Source organism: Pelophylax lessonae (assembly GCF_965119305.1).
Source record: "Pelophylax lessonae genome assembly, chromosome: 2".
Lineage (NCBI taxonomy): Eukaryota > Metazoa > Chordata > Amphibia > Anura > Ranidae > Pelophylax > Pelophylax lessonae.
Window position 1 is genome coordinate 383,260,459 of NC_138769.1, and position 12,342 is coordinate 383,272,800.

The 12,342-nt window shown below is 42.8% G+C and overlaps 1 protein-coding gene across 2 annotated transcripts in view; it reads right to left on the reverse strand.

Moving 5' to 3' along the window:
* Positions 1 to 12,342, reverse strand: part of GAS2L2 (growth arrest specific 2 like 2) — a 46,847-nt gene that overhangs the window by 21,967 nt on the left and 12,538 nt on the right. The window contains exon 3 of one of the 2 annotated variants that reach the window (XM_082247124.1): positions 11,138 to 11,379. In XM_082247124.1, the coding sequence (XP_082103250.1) occupies positions 11,138 to 11,379 (242 nt within the window). Of the gene's footprint in view, positions 1 to 11,137; positions 11,383 to 12,342 lie in introns of both variants that reach the window. The other variant, XM_082247123.1, reaches the window with a different exon arrangement.

The following is a 12,342-nucleotide window of genomic DNA, read 5'->3' on the forward strand; positions in this document are numbered from 1 at the left end:
GTGATGTTTACTGCTTTATCCTACCATCTGCACTGGGATACTAGAAGAGCGGGTAGAGTGGGTTTTAATGGTGATTGACCTAAATTTCCAGCCTAATGATGGAAATGCATTATCATACCAAACTCATTCACCCCTCTGAACTTAGGTATGTGTTAACACACCTTTTTATTGGCATGGTATTCATCTAGATCAGGCATCAGTAAATTGTGGCCTGGGGTCCGGCCCCAATCACTCTTCCACCCGGACTGCAGCGGTTGAGCCATTTAGGAGACTTTTGTTCTCTCAGCCGTCACGCTTTCATCTTCGCAGAGCCGGCAACTGGAGGCAGGACAGTTCTGGACAGAGGACAGGGGCTGGTAAAGGTAAACAAGCCAGTGATTGGTGGATGAATGGCCGTCCAAGTAACCAATCACCAGCTTGCATCTTCCATCCTTAAAATTCAGACCTGCTGTGCCTCCCATCTGTGTAAGGTAAGGAAGATGTAATGTGGGAAGGGGGAGAGGCACTGAGTACTGTAATGAGGAGGCTGAGTACTGTAATGTGTGTGGGGGCTGGGTACTGTAATGTAGGTGGGGGGGGCTGTTAAGGCTGAGTAATGTAATGTCAGGAGTGGGGGGGGGGCTGAGTACTGTAATGGGGGGTCTGAGGACAGTAATGTGGGGGGGGCTGAGGACTGTAATGGGGGCTTGAGGACTCTAACGAGTGGGTTGAGGACTGTAATGTAGGGGGGTGCCTAAGGAGAGTAATGAGGGGGGGCTGAGGATAATAATGTGGGGGAGCTTGTAATGGGGGGGCTGAGGAACAATAATAGGGGAGCTGAGAACTTTAATGGGGTGGATGAGTATAGTAATGTAGGGGAGCTGAGTACTGTAATGGGGGTCAAGGACAGTAATAAGCGGGCTGAGTACTTTAATGGGGGGGCTGAGAACAATAGTAGGGAGGGCTGATGACTGTAATGCGGAGGCTGAAGACAGTAATGTGGGGGAGCTGAATACTGTATTGGGGGGCTGAAAACAATAATGTGGGGGGGCTGAGAACAGTAATGAGGGGCTGAGAACAATAATAGGGAGGCTGAGGACTGTAATGAGGGGGCTAAAGACAGTAATGTGAGGGAGCTGAATACTGTATTGGGTGGCTGAAGACAATAATGTGGGGGGCTGAGGACTGTAATGGGCAGCTGAGGACAATGTGGGGAATATGAGTACTGTAATGGGGGCTGAGGACAGTAATGTGGGGGCTCAGGACAGTACTGTTGAAGGGTGTTCATATCAAGGGGGTATGAGAACACTACTGCGAAGAGGGGGATCTTGATGGGAAGGGAAGGGAACTGTGTTGTGCAGTGGACACTGTGGAACTGATGTAAGCATGGGATTGTGATATGGGGTTCAAGTTCAGCGCTGTGCATGTTCATTTGCGTGTGCATGTCACAGGTAGGTCAGCCCATTTATTTAAATGGGCTGCACTACCCATGAGAAATGCAGGGAAACAAGACCATGTCCCTTTTTTTAAATTGTGCAGCACCAAGCTGCATTGTGCTGCAGGACCATGCAGTTTGGCGTACACATGTGCTAAAGTGTAGCATGTTCCTCTGCAGGTCGGGTGCATGTGCAATTCCTCCTGCATTCCCCAGTTGCAGAGATAGGAATGCCTAGGAGGAGAGGGTGCTGTGATGTAAAGGATCTGACACGTATCACAAACATGTGATTCAGACCTCTGCTGAAAGAAGATTTTACTTTGCGGACCTCCACGAATTTTAATTCAGTACCCCTTATCTAGATTATTTGGTCTGGTGCATCTTCCATTGTGATGGTATATTTTGAATGAATGTAAAGCACACTAAATATGCTTTATATTGCATGTAGCTTAGCAGTAAAAACTCCTCACCCGCACACACGTGAAAACATATACAGGCTATGCACACAATAGGATGAATTGCATTACAATTTATACAAATTCACATAAATGGTGGATATACAGTGGGTATAGAAAAGAATCCCCCCCCCCCCCTTAAAAAAAATTACATTTTGTTGTTTTGCAGCCTGAAATGAAGACAGACACAGTTTTTGTTTTACCCAGCTATATTTTATAGTGCACCTAATAACATCCAAGTGAAAGATAGAACACCAACATGTCAGAAAAAAAATTCAAAAACAGAATCACTGAGTTGGAAAAAGGATCACCCCCTTATGTCAGTATTTTGTTGGACCACATTTTGTTTTAATTACAGCCTTTAGTCTGTTATTAAAACTATTTTGTCTCTACTGACTTTGCACATCTAGACTTTGCAATATTTGCCCACTCTTCTTTGTAGAACTGCTCAAGCTTGGTTACATTTGATGGTGACTGTTTGTGAACTGCAGTCTTTAAGTCATTCCACAGCTTTTCAATTGGGTTTAGAGGAGTAAAGGCAGAAGGTTTTTCATCCTAATGCATTCTGTGCATTAATTTAAAAAGCCTTCTGTGTGTAGCAGCCTCCCCAGCACCCAATACATACCTGAACCTCATCTGTATCCAGCGATGTCCATGAACCCCTAGGCCATCCGGGACTGTCCCTCATGATTGGCTGAGACACGGTAGTGGCGCCATTGGCTCCCGCAGCTGTCAGTCAATCATTTAGGAGAGAGAGAGAGGGGGCGAGGCTGAACAGCAGCTCCATGTCTGAATGGACACACAGAGCTGCAGCTCAGCTCGAGTGCCCCCATAGCAAGCTTCTTGCTGTAGGGGCACTCGACTGAAGGGAGGGGCCAGGAGCAGTGTAGAGGGACCTGACAAGAGGAGGATCCAGGCTGCCCTGTGCAAAACCAATTGCACAGAGGTAAGTATAGCATGTTTGTTATTTTATTATTATTTTTTTTTTTTAAACAGGACTTTACAATTACTTTAAGTCTGGGCTCTGACTAGGCCATGCAAGGACATTCACCTTTTTCTCCTTCAACCAGTTGCGGCCCGTCCATTGCGGGCGCAGGGGCACCCCCCTATCTATGCATCCGGCCTCCTAATCTACATGCAGGGCACCGGATGCATTGTTTCCAATAGGGGATTTTTTTTTTCTTTTTAAGCACGTGATTAGAGCCAGAGGCTCTAATAGGCTTCATAAAAAGGGTGGGCTCGGGGTGCAGAGCACTGCGCCCTGAGCCCACCCAGTTGTGTGATAATAGCGAATTAATATTCGCTACTGCCACACTGATTCTCCTCCCGGCCAATCAGGAAGCGGTTTCTGAGACCTGCTTCCCGATTGGCCGAAAGGAGAAGGCATGCTATTGGCCAAGAAGGTGGGAGGAGATGGCTGCCGAGAAGGGACATGAAGGAACCTGAGGAGGAAGCCGCTGCCTGTCATTCCGCAGGAACAAGGTAAGTAAACTGGCGGGCAGGTGGGGGGGAGAGATGTGGTGGTGCAGGCTGGAGTGATATGGGGGGGGGCAGGTGCGTCTGCTGCCCCCCCCCCCCGGCTGATGGAGCACCAGCCGCCACTGCCTTCAACCACTCATTTTGGTAATTTTTGCTGTGTGCTTTGGGTCATTGTCATGTTGGAAGGTAAACCTTCTTCCCATTGACAACTTTCTGCCAGAGGGCAACAGATTTTCCTCAAGAATTTCATGGTATTTTTCCCCATCCATTCTTCCTTCTATTCTGACAAGTGCTCTAGTCCCTGCTGCAGAGAAACACCCTATAACAGGATATTACCACCTCCATGCTTTACTGTGGGAATGGCAATATTTGGATGGTGAGCTGTAATAGATTTCTGCCAGACATATCGTTTGGTGTTGAAGCCCAATAATTCAATTTTAGTCTAGTCATATCCCAACAGACTAAAGGCTTTAATTAAAGCATAAACTTTAAAAACTAAAACATAAACAAAAAACTGACATTAGGGGGGTGATTCTTTTTCCAACTCTGTGATTCTGTTTATGAATTTTGTTTTTCTGACATGTTGGTGTTATATCTTTCACTTGGATGTTATACATTGCACTAGTAAATACAGCTGGGTAAAACAAAAACTGTGTCTGTCTTCATTTCAGATTCCAAAGCAACAAAATATGATCATTTTAAAGGGGTATGATACTTTTCTGCACTCGATGTACGTAGAAAATACACTTTTTGGTGTAGAAGTCTAAATATGTATTTAAATTACTTATGACAAAATATTCCACTATCCACAAACACAGCCCTTGGTAGATCACATACTAAAAGCATTAAAAGAAGTGTTTCCACATTGCATGCAGGAAATGGACCTATAGTAAATTAAAACATAGTAAACATCTATCCAAGTTAAACCAAGAATGGAGCTTTAGGATTCTGACTTTAAACCTCTAGGATAACAGATGACCAAATTATTTCTAAAGTCCCCTGTACATTATGGATGTTGTGTGAGGTGCAGTAAGTCTGAATAATACGGATTTGTTTATATAAGTATAAAGAAACATCTGTTAAATATTAGGCTGCCTATGGTTGTGCTCAGTATAGGTCGGGGGCAAGTTGTTCAAGAAAAAATATACTTATTAAAGACTCAAAATTTACCAAAGCCATTGGAGGAGCATGACAGCTAGGCAGCTAGCATTTTCAGAAGATGAGGTTATTTGCAACCTCCATATTTTGGTCATGACAAGTTTCCTTTAATTCCATAGCCATCTTAACACACAAGCCCTAGATCTTCTGCCATCTGCAGTCCACCCATGGTTAATACCAAAAGAATTTTCGTATTTACAGAAGGTGTGACATGAAGAGATATTCATTATTTCACGTGACATCATCAGTTGACAAGCTGTTGGCTAGGAGGACCATCAGTTGTGTAGGACCATAGCCTTGGTTACTACAATCAGTAAGTACACCATGGACTGGCTACTTGAAAGAAAAACAAGGAACAAAGTTGTTTGCTGCAGGCTGTCACACATCTTCTAGAATGCAAATAAGATACTATCAGCATTGAAGTTGCTAGGGTTAATTAGAAATTGCCACCATTCTACTCTACTCTGCTTTTCAGATTTGAGATACTGTATACTCTACATTTATATATATATATTTACTGAGGATATTTTTGTTGTGTTGCCAGATACAAAGCTGAGCATAGGAAATGAAGAACAATCAGATGTACAAGCATATACCGATAGCTTTCAGGACAGCAAATATTAAAATCACTGTAGGTTGACCATCATATCTATGGACTACCTTAGCACCACCTTGTAAGTAACCTTGTATTTGAACTACCTAGTAAGCAATTAAACGCCTAAATAATATAAGGTTGCATGTAGAGTTGTGCTAAATACACATGTGAATATTGTTAAAAAATTTCAATAATTATGCACTATTGTGAAAATAAAGTCCCAATAGTTGATTAGTCCCACAAAAGGATAATCTATCATAGATGATTATCATATCACCCGTGAAAAAAGTGATATTGTTGAAAACAATATTTCCCCAGTGCTCTAAGTATCCAAACACCACCAATAGAGTGCAGCCTCAACCTTATAAATTGCACGCTTACCAGCAGGTAAGGAACCCCTATCACAGAGGGTCGAAAACGCTTGTGGCTAATACCTAGCAGGGCCTTTGCTCGTGCTGTTTTTGGTAGCTGGTAATACACACCTCTCGGCAAATGGACACAGCAAGGATTATACAGGTCCCTCTCAAAAAATTAGCATATTGTGATAAAGTTCATTATTTTCTGTAATGTACTGATAAACATTAGACTTTCATATATTTTAGATTCATTACACAAAACTGAAGTAGTGCAAGCCTTTTATTGTTTTAATGTTGATGATTTTGGCATACAGCTCATGAAAAACCAAAATTCCTATCTCCAAAAATTAGCATATTTCATCCGACCAATAAAAAAAAGTGTTTTTAATACAAAAAAAGTCAACCTTCAAATAATTCTGTTCAGTTATGCACTCAATACTTGGTCGGGAATCCTTTTGCAGAAATGACTGCTTCAATGCGGCATGGCATGGAGGCAATCAGCCTGTGGCACTGCTGAGGTGTTATGGAGGCCCAGGATGCTTCGATAGCGGCCTTGAGCTCATTCAGAGTGTTGGGTCTTGTGTCTCTCAACTTTCTCTTCACAACATCCCACAGATTCTCTATGGGGTTCAGGTCAGTAGAGTTGGCAGGCCAATTGAGCACAGTAATACCATGGTCAGTAAACCATTTACCAGTGGTTTTGGCACTGTGAGCAGGTGCCAGGTCGTGCTGAAAAATGAAATCTTCATCTCCATAAAGCTTTTCAGCAGATGGAAGCATGAAGTGCTCCAAAATCTCCTGATAGCTAGCTGCATTGACCCTGCCCTTGATAAAACACAGTGGACCAACACCAGCAGCTGACATGGCACCCCAGACCATCACTGACTGTGGGTACTTGACACTTGACACTGGACTTCAGGCATTTTGGCATTTCCCTCTCCCCAGTCTTCCTCCAGACTCTGGCACCTTGATTTCCGAATGACATGCAAAATTTGCTTTCATCCGAAAAAAGTACTTTTGGACCACTGAGCAACAGTCCAGTGCTGCTTCTCTGTAGCCCAGGTCAGGCGCTTCTGCCGCTGTTTCTGGTTCAAAAGTGGCTTGACCTGGGGAATGCGGCACCTGTAGCCCATTTCCTGCACACGCCTGTACACGGTGGCTCTAGATGTTTCTACTCCAGACTCAGTTCACTGCTTCCGCAGGTCCCCCAAGGTCTGGAATCGGTCCTTCTCCACAATCTTCCTCAGGGTCCGGTCACCTCTTCTCATTGTGCAGAGTTTTCTGCCACACTTTTTCCTTCCCACAGACTTCCCACTGAGGTGCCTTGATACAGCACTCTGGGAACAGCCTATTCGTTCAGAAATTTCTTTCTGTGTCTTACCCTCTTGCTTGAGGGTGTCAATGATGGCCTTCTGGACAGAAGTCAGGTCGGCAGTCTTACCCATGATTGCGGTTTTGAGTAATGAACCAGGCTGGGAGTTTTTAAAAGCCTCAGGAATCTTTTGCAGGTGTTTTAGAGTTAATTAGTTGATTCAGATGATTAGGTTAATAGCTCGTTTAGAGAACCTTTTCATGATATGCTAGTTTTTTGAGATAGGAATTTTGGTTTTTCATGAGCTGTATGCCAAAATCATCAATATTAAAACAATAAAAGGCTTGCACTACTTCAGTTGTGTGTAATGAATCTAAAATATATGAAAGTCTAATGTTTATCAGTACATTACAGAAAATAATGAACTTTATCTCAATATGCTAATTTTTTGAGAGGGACCTGTAGTAGTAGGGACCGTTCATGGAGCACTAGAGGCAAAGATCCTTTCTCAGATGAAAGGTCTCACGCGGGTTCCCCAAAAAAAATAATGCTCGCCATATTGTGTAATACCAAACTAATTTTATTAAGATTAAAAAAAGATTGCACTTACATCAAGAACGTATAGGTTACGCATGGAATAAAAAAGCCGGCCAGCTCCGATAAAAACGACAGACCGAGTGACCAATCCCCCGTACGCGTTACGTCTGTTGGGCGTAGACTTCTTCAGCGGGGATGAAGAAGAAGTCTACGCCCAACAGACGTGACGCGTACGGGGGATTGGTCACTCGGTCTGTCGGTCATACAACGCGGAAGCCAGACACCTCACAGCACGCTGCATGCTCTGCTATCATTATGCTTAGCAAACCGGGACACAATGTAAGTGCAATACTATCTTTTGAGCATTAAATATGTGATTACCGCAACAGAGAGCACTAGATTGTTTCTTTTCATCCTTATGTTGTGGAGCATTTTGGGAAAGATTATCCTCTGTGGTTTTGAGACATCGGTATGCTGGAGGCATCGTTCTGGTCCTATTATTATCGTTTTGGCTGATCATCGTGGAGATTGATTTATGCTTTTAGACCCTGTGGGGTCAAGTTCTGGAGGTGAGAGGCAGAGAATGCCGGGTGAAGGGATTTTATGAGCACTCAAGTCACACATATTAATTATTTCACCGGATCACCAGTGGACTGTGTTTTTTCCTATTATCTTTAATTTTACCTTTATGAACTTTTTTACTACCATACAGTTTTAAAAGATGTTTGTGACTTTTTAGGGATTCATTTAAATTGTCATAATTTTCAGATACCGGACTGCGCTACACTATTATTTATTTAATTATGCAAATGTGAGCAGGTTCTTGGTCAGCTACAGAGACTGTGAGGCTGAGTGCTGGGAATCCCTGGGCACTGCTGTGCAGCAAGCTGAGCAGAGCGGGCTGTGTGTGCCCACTCCCCCACCCCCTCCCTGAGGCTCTGAAGAGCGGTGAGCCTGTAAGCGTTAAGGAGACTGGTTAATGCAGCTACCCAATCCCTCCCTCCTGGATGATGCAACTGCACAGAACACTGAAAGGTGTAGTCGATGGGGAACATTGCACTCTGAAAGTGAATGGGGCTGTGAACTACATGAGCCTAAGACATCTTGTAATAGGAGGAGAGTTGGGCATATTTTTTGCCCGGGCTTGTGGTCTTGGTGTGCGGAGAGAATGCTGTTTTGCCTAGCAGCCCCAAAGCAAATCACTGCATGCAGTCGTAAAGGAACATGAGTGTACCACCATACAGATTGGGCCCCACCATTAGCCAGCTAAACTTACAAGTCAGACACCAAATACTATACAGTTGTCTCATGGGGTACCCCTTCTTCGGGAAAATATACACATACCTCTACTCATACTCAAGAAGAAATACACAGAGCACACTCTGGGACACTCTGTTCACCAGTTTATGCAGTTCTATGGTTTAGTTGCTCTTTACCAGTACTGCTAATACTAGGTAAACTTTGCTTAGTGTCAATGTGGTCTAGATTAACTGCCATATTAACCACTTTACCACCGGAGGATTTTGCTGTCTTCCGTCCAGGCCACTTTTTGCGATTCGGCGATGTGCGACTTTAACTGACAATTGCGCGGTCGTGCGACGCCGTACCCAAATGAAATTTACGTCCTTTTTTTTCCCACAAACAGAGCTTTCTTTTGGTGGTATTTGATCACCTGTGCGATTTTTACTTTTTGCGCTATAAACAAAAAAAGAGCGTTTATTTTGAAAAAATAACAATATTTTTCACATTTTTTTATATGAAATTCCCCCCCAAAAAAATGTAAAAATCAAATTTTTTTTAAATTTTTGGCCAATTTGTTTTATGCTACATATGTTTAGTAAAAAAAATCGCAATAAGCGTATTTTGATTGGTTTGCGCAAAAGTTATTGCGTTTACTAACTAAGGGAAAGATTTCTGTCATTTTTGGTGTTTTTTTTTTTAACGCGTAATGGCGGTGATCTGCGATTTTTTTTGTGGGACTGCGACATTGCGGCGGACAGATCGGACCCTTGACTGACATTTTTGACACTTTTGGGGGTACCAGTGACATTACTACAGTAATCAGTGCTATATATATGCACTGTTACTGTAAAAATGACACTGGCAGGGAAGGGGTTAATTTTATTGGAGAGGGAGGGGTTAATGTATGCCTGGTGCTTACTGACGTGTGGGGGGGGAGGTGACTGTGTGACAGAAGGACAGATCGGATGTCCAGCTATGCTGAACACTCCGATCTGTCAGTCCCTGTCACTATGGAGATCCGCCCGCTGTGTTTACACACAGCGGGCGGATCTCCAGACTCGATCCCCGACGATCGGGGCAGAGCAGCGGCAATCGCCGCTGCTCCTCCCCTGGCCCGACTCCCGCTGTGAATGAACACAGCGGGAGCGAGCCTCCGGCGGCGCGCGAGCGCCGCCCACAAGGGGCGGAGTCCAGCGACGTAGGTCTACGTCGCTGGACGGGATCGCGGCACTTTGCCGCAGTAGCCTCAATGTAAGCGGGGCTAAAGTGGTTAAAGCCTGGTATTCAAGTCAGTTAATTTATTGCAATCAAACAGACTTTTTTTTCCTGTTTGTTTCTTGTGTGTATTGTTATTTATTCAGCCTAGACATTTTATACTCACTTTATTTTAAATCAAGTAGTATCATGGCTGTTTCCTATGTGCTTTTATAGTTGTGATAGTATACCAGTCCTTAAGCTCACCAGGTGTGTCAGAGGGGATGAAGCACTTCAAAGAGCCATGGGAGGACAAAGAACCTGTCATACCAAGCAGCTCCTCCGAGGGTAAGCGCTACGCAAAGAATACCCAATCATATGCAAGGAAAAGGAAAAAACAGTATTTTTGCTTGCACATGTTTGGATGATGGACGTTGGCAGAGTTTCATCTAATTCACTTATCTCTGAGAAAAATTCCTCCTGCAAAGAATAATTTCCTTCCAAAGTGAACAGCCTATTAACCTTTAGTAAATCAACTCACCTGGCTGAATTTTGTTTGTTGGGTCTAAACCACACACAATTTTTAATAAAGTGGTTGTAAACGCTTACATATATCCAGTAAAGTGACTAGACTCAGGTGATACACAGAGAATAAACAAATTCTTCTACATAGGTTACACCTGCTAATCTGCAGTCTTCTCTTTTCTACATCCATTCAAAATCCAGAATCTATCAAGATTGTCTGAGCGTTGAGAAAAAAAGGGGCAGGGAGCTGAAGTTATACTCTGCAGAGCTCAGCGAGGAGAGCTGTGAGAGCTGATTGGAAGAAAGAGACAAACCCCGTTACACAGCACACAGGAACTGAGCTAAGGCTGTTAATCAGCTGGAGATCCTTCCCCTGTCACCTTTTTTTCTCTTGGTGTCAGTAAAACTTGTCAGAAGTGACTCATGTTGATAGCAGAGGAACAAAGCAGCAGACAGTAACACTTAGTGCTCTTAATTAAGAAAAGTACACACTATAGAGGGATATTATTTGTTCATATTTCATGTCTGAGGTTTACAACCACTTTTGCATGGAGGCATTGCAAAACTAAAAACCAAAGCAGCCAGTCTGACATGTCCACCTACTCCTCATTAGTAGACACAAGACTCAGGGCTCTTTTTTGCTACTAGGAAACATACATCAAGGAAGGGTCTTCCCTCTTTTGAATCAATGGTTATTAAAAAAAAACACAAATGTCTAATGCACAGGAATCAAGAAACAATCCTATCCACTGCAGTCAACACACTGATCCAAAATGTATATTATTTTATACTACAGCACATTAATAATACATTTATACTATTTTAGTGCAGAGTATTTATTGTGTATGTTTTTTTTTTTATTTGACTTACCATTTGATCCAGATTCTTAAAGTCACATAGTTTTTTTTGAGATTGTGGTTTTGGTAGTGGGATTTCAACTGGAGGCAGTTCTAATTCCTCCCGGATCTCTTCTTCTATCTGTTCCTCCATTTGAATAAGCATGGGGGCACTCATACCGAAGCGTGACGCTCGTCGGGCCAGCTCCAGAAGGCACAGGATAAAGTTTTTCTCATTTTTCCTTAGAACTAGATCCTCTGTCTCAAACATCAGGACTTCTAAAGGAAAGCAAAACTGTCATTTTAGGATGTCAATCAATGTGGAAAGTTACATACAGTTCTGTCAAATGTCACACAACAGCAACAATATTCGTTTTATTAACCACTTCCACAGTTTTATTAACCACTCCTCTCCTACATGTAAAAATCATTATTTAGGACTCCCAAACATATGTTTTTTTTTTTTAGCAGAGACCATGGAGAACAAAATGGCAGTCGTTTAATTTTACACGGTATTTGCGCAGCAATTTTTCAGACTTTATTTTTGAAAAATTTTTCATGAATTAAAAAAATAAAAATAATGCAGTAAATAGATATCTAACATGTGAACCCTTTAAAATTGTGCACACTCGTGAAATAACGCCAAACTTCAATACTTAAATGTCTCCACAGGCGAAGCTTTAAAAATGTTTACAGGCTACCAGTTTAGAGTTACAGAGGAGGTTTTAGGCTCAATTTTTTCTCTTGCTCTAACATTTGTGGTGATACCTCACATGTGTGGTTTGAATGCCATTTACATATGTGGGCGCGACGTACATATGCGTTTGCTTCTGCGTACAAACACACGGGGACGTGGTGCTTTCGATTTTTTTTTTTTATTATTATTATTGTTTATTTTATTTTTATATATTTATTTTTACACTTTCCCTTTACATGTTTTTTTTTTGTAAACATCTTTTAATAGGAATAGGGCATAGCAGGTCCTCTTTGTGGAGAGATGTGGGCCCACATCTCTCCTCTAGGCAGGAAAGACTAAGATAAAAAAAAAAAAAAAAAAAAAAAGATCTGCCAGGCCGGACTTGACATCATAACGTCACGCTTTGGCCTCCGAAGGTCATAGAGACTGCCAGGGACCATCTGGTGAACTTCTGCCGCCAGGCGATTCCTTCTCCGGCTTCCGCACAGGCGAGCCGGTAGATGCACCGGAGGGAGGATGGAGGGGGGGACATCCCCTACTGC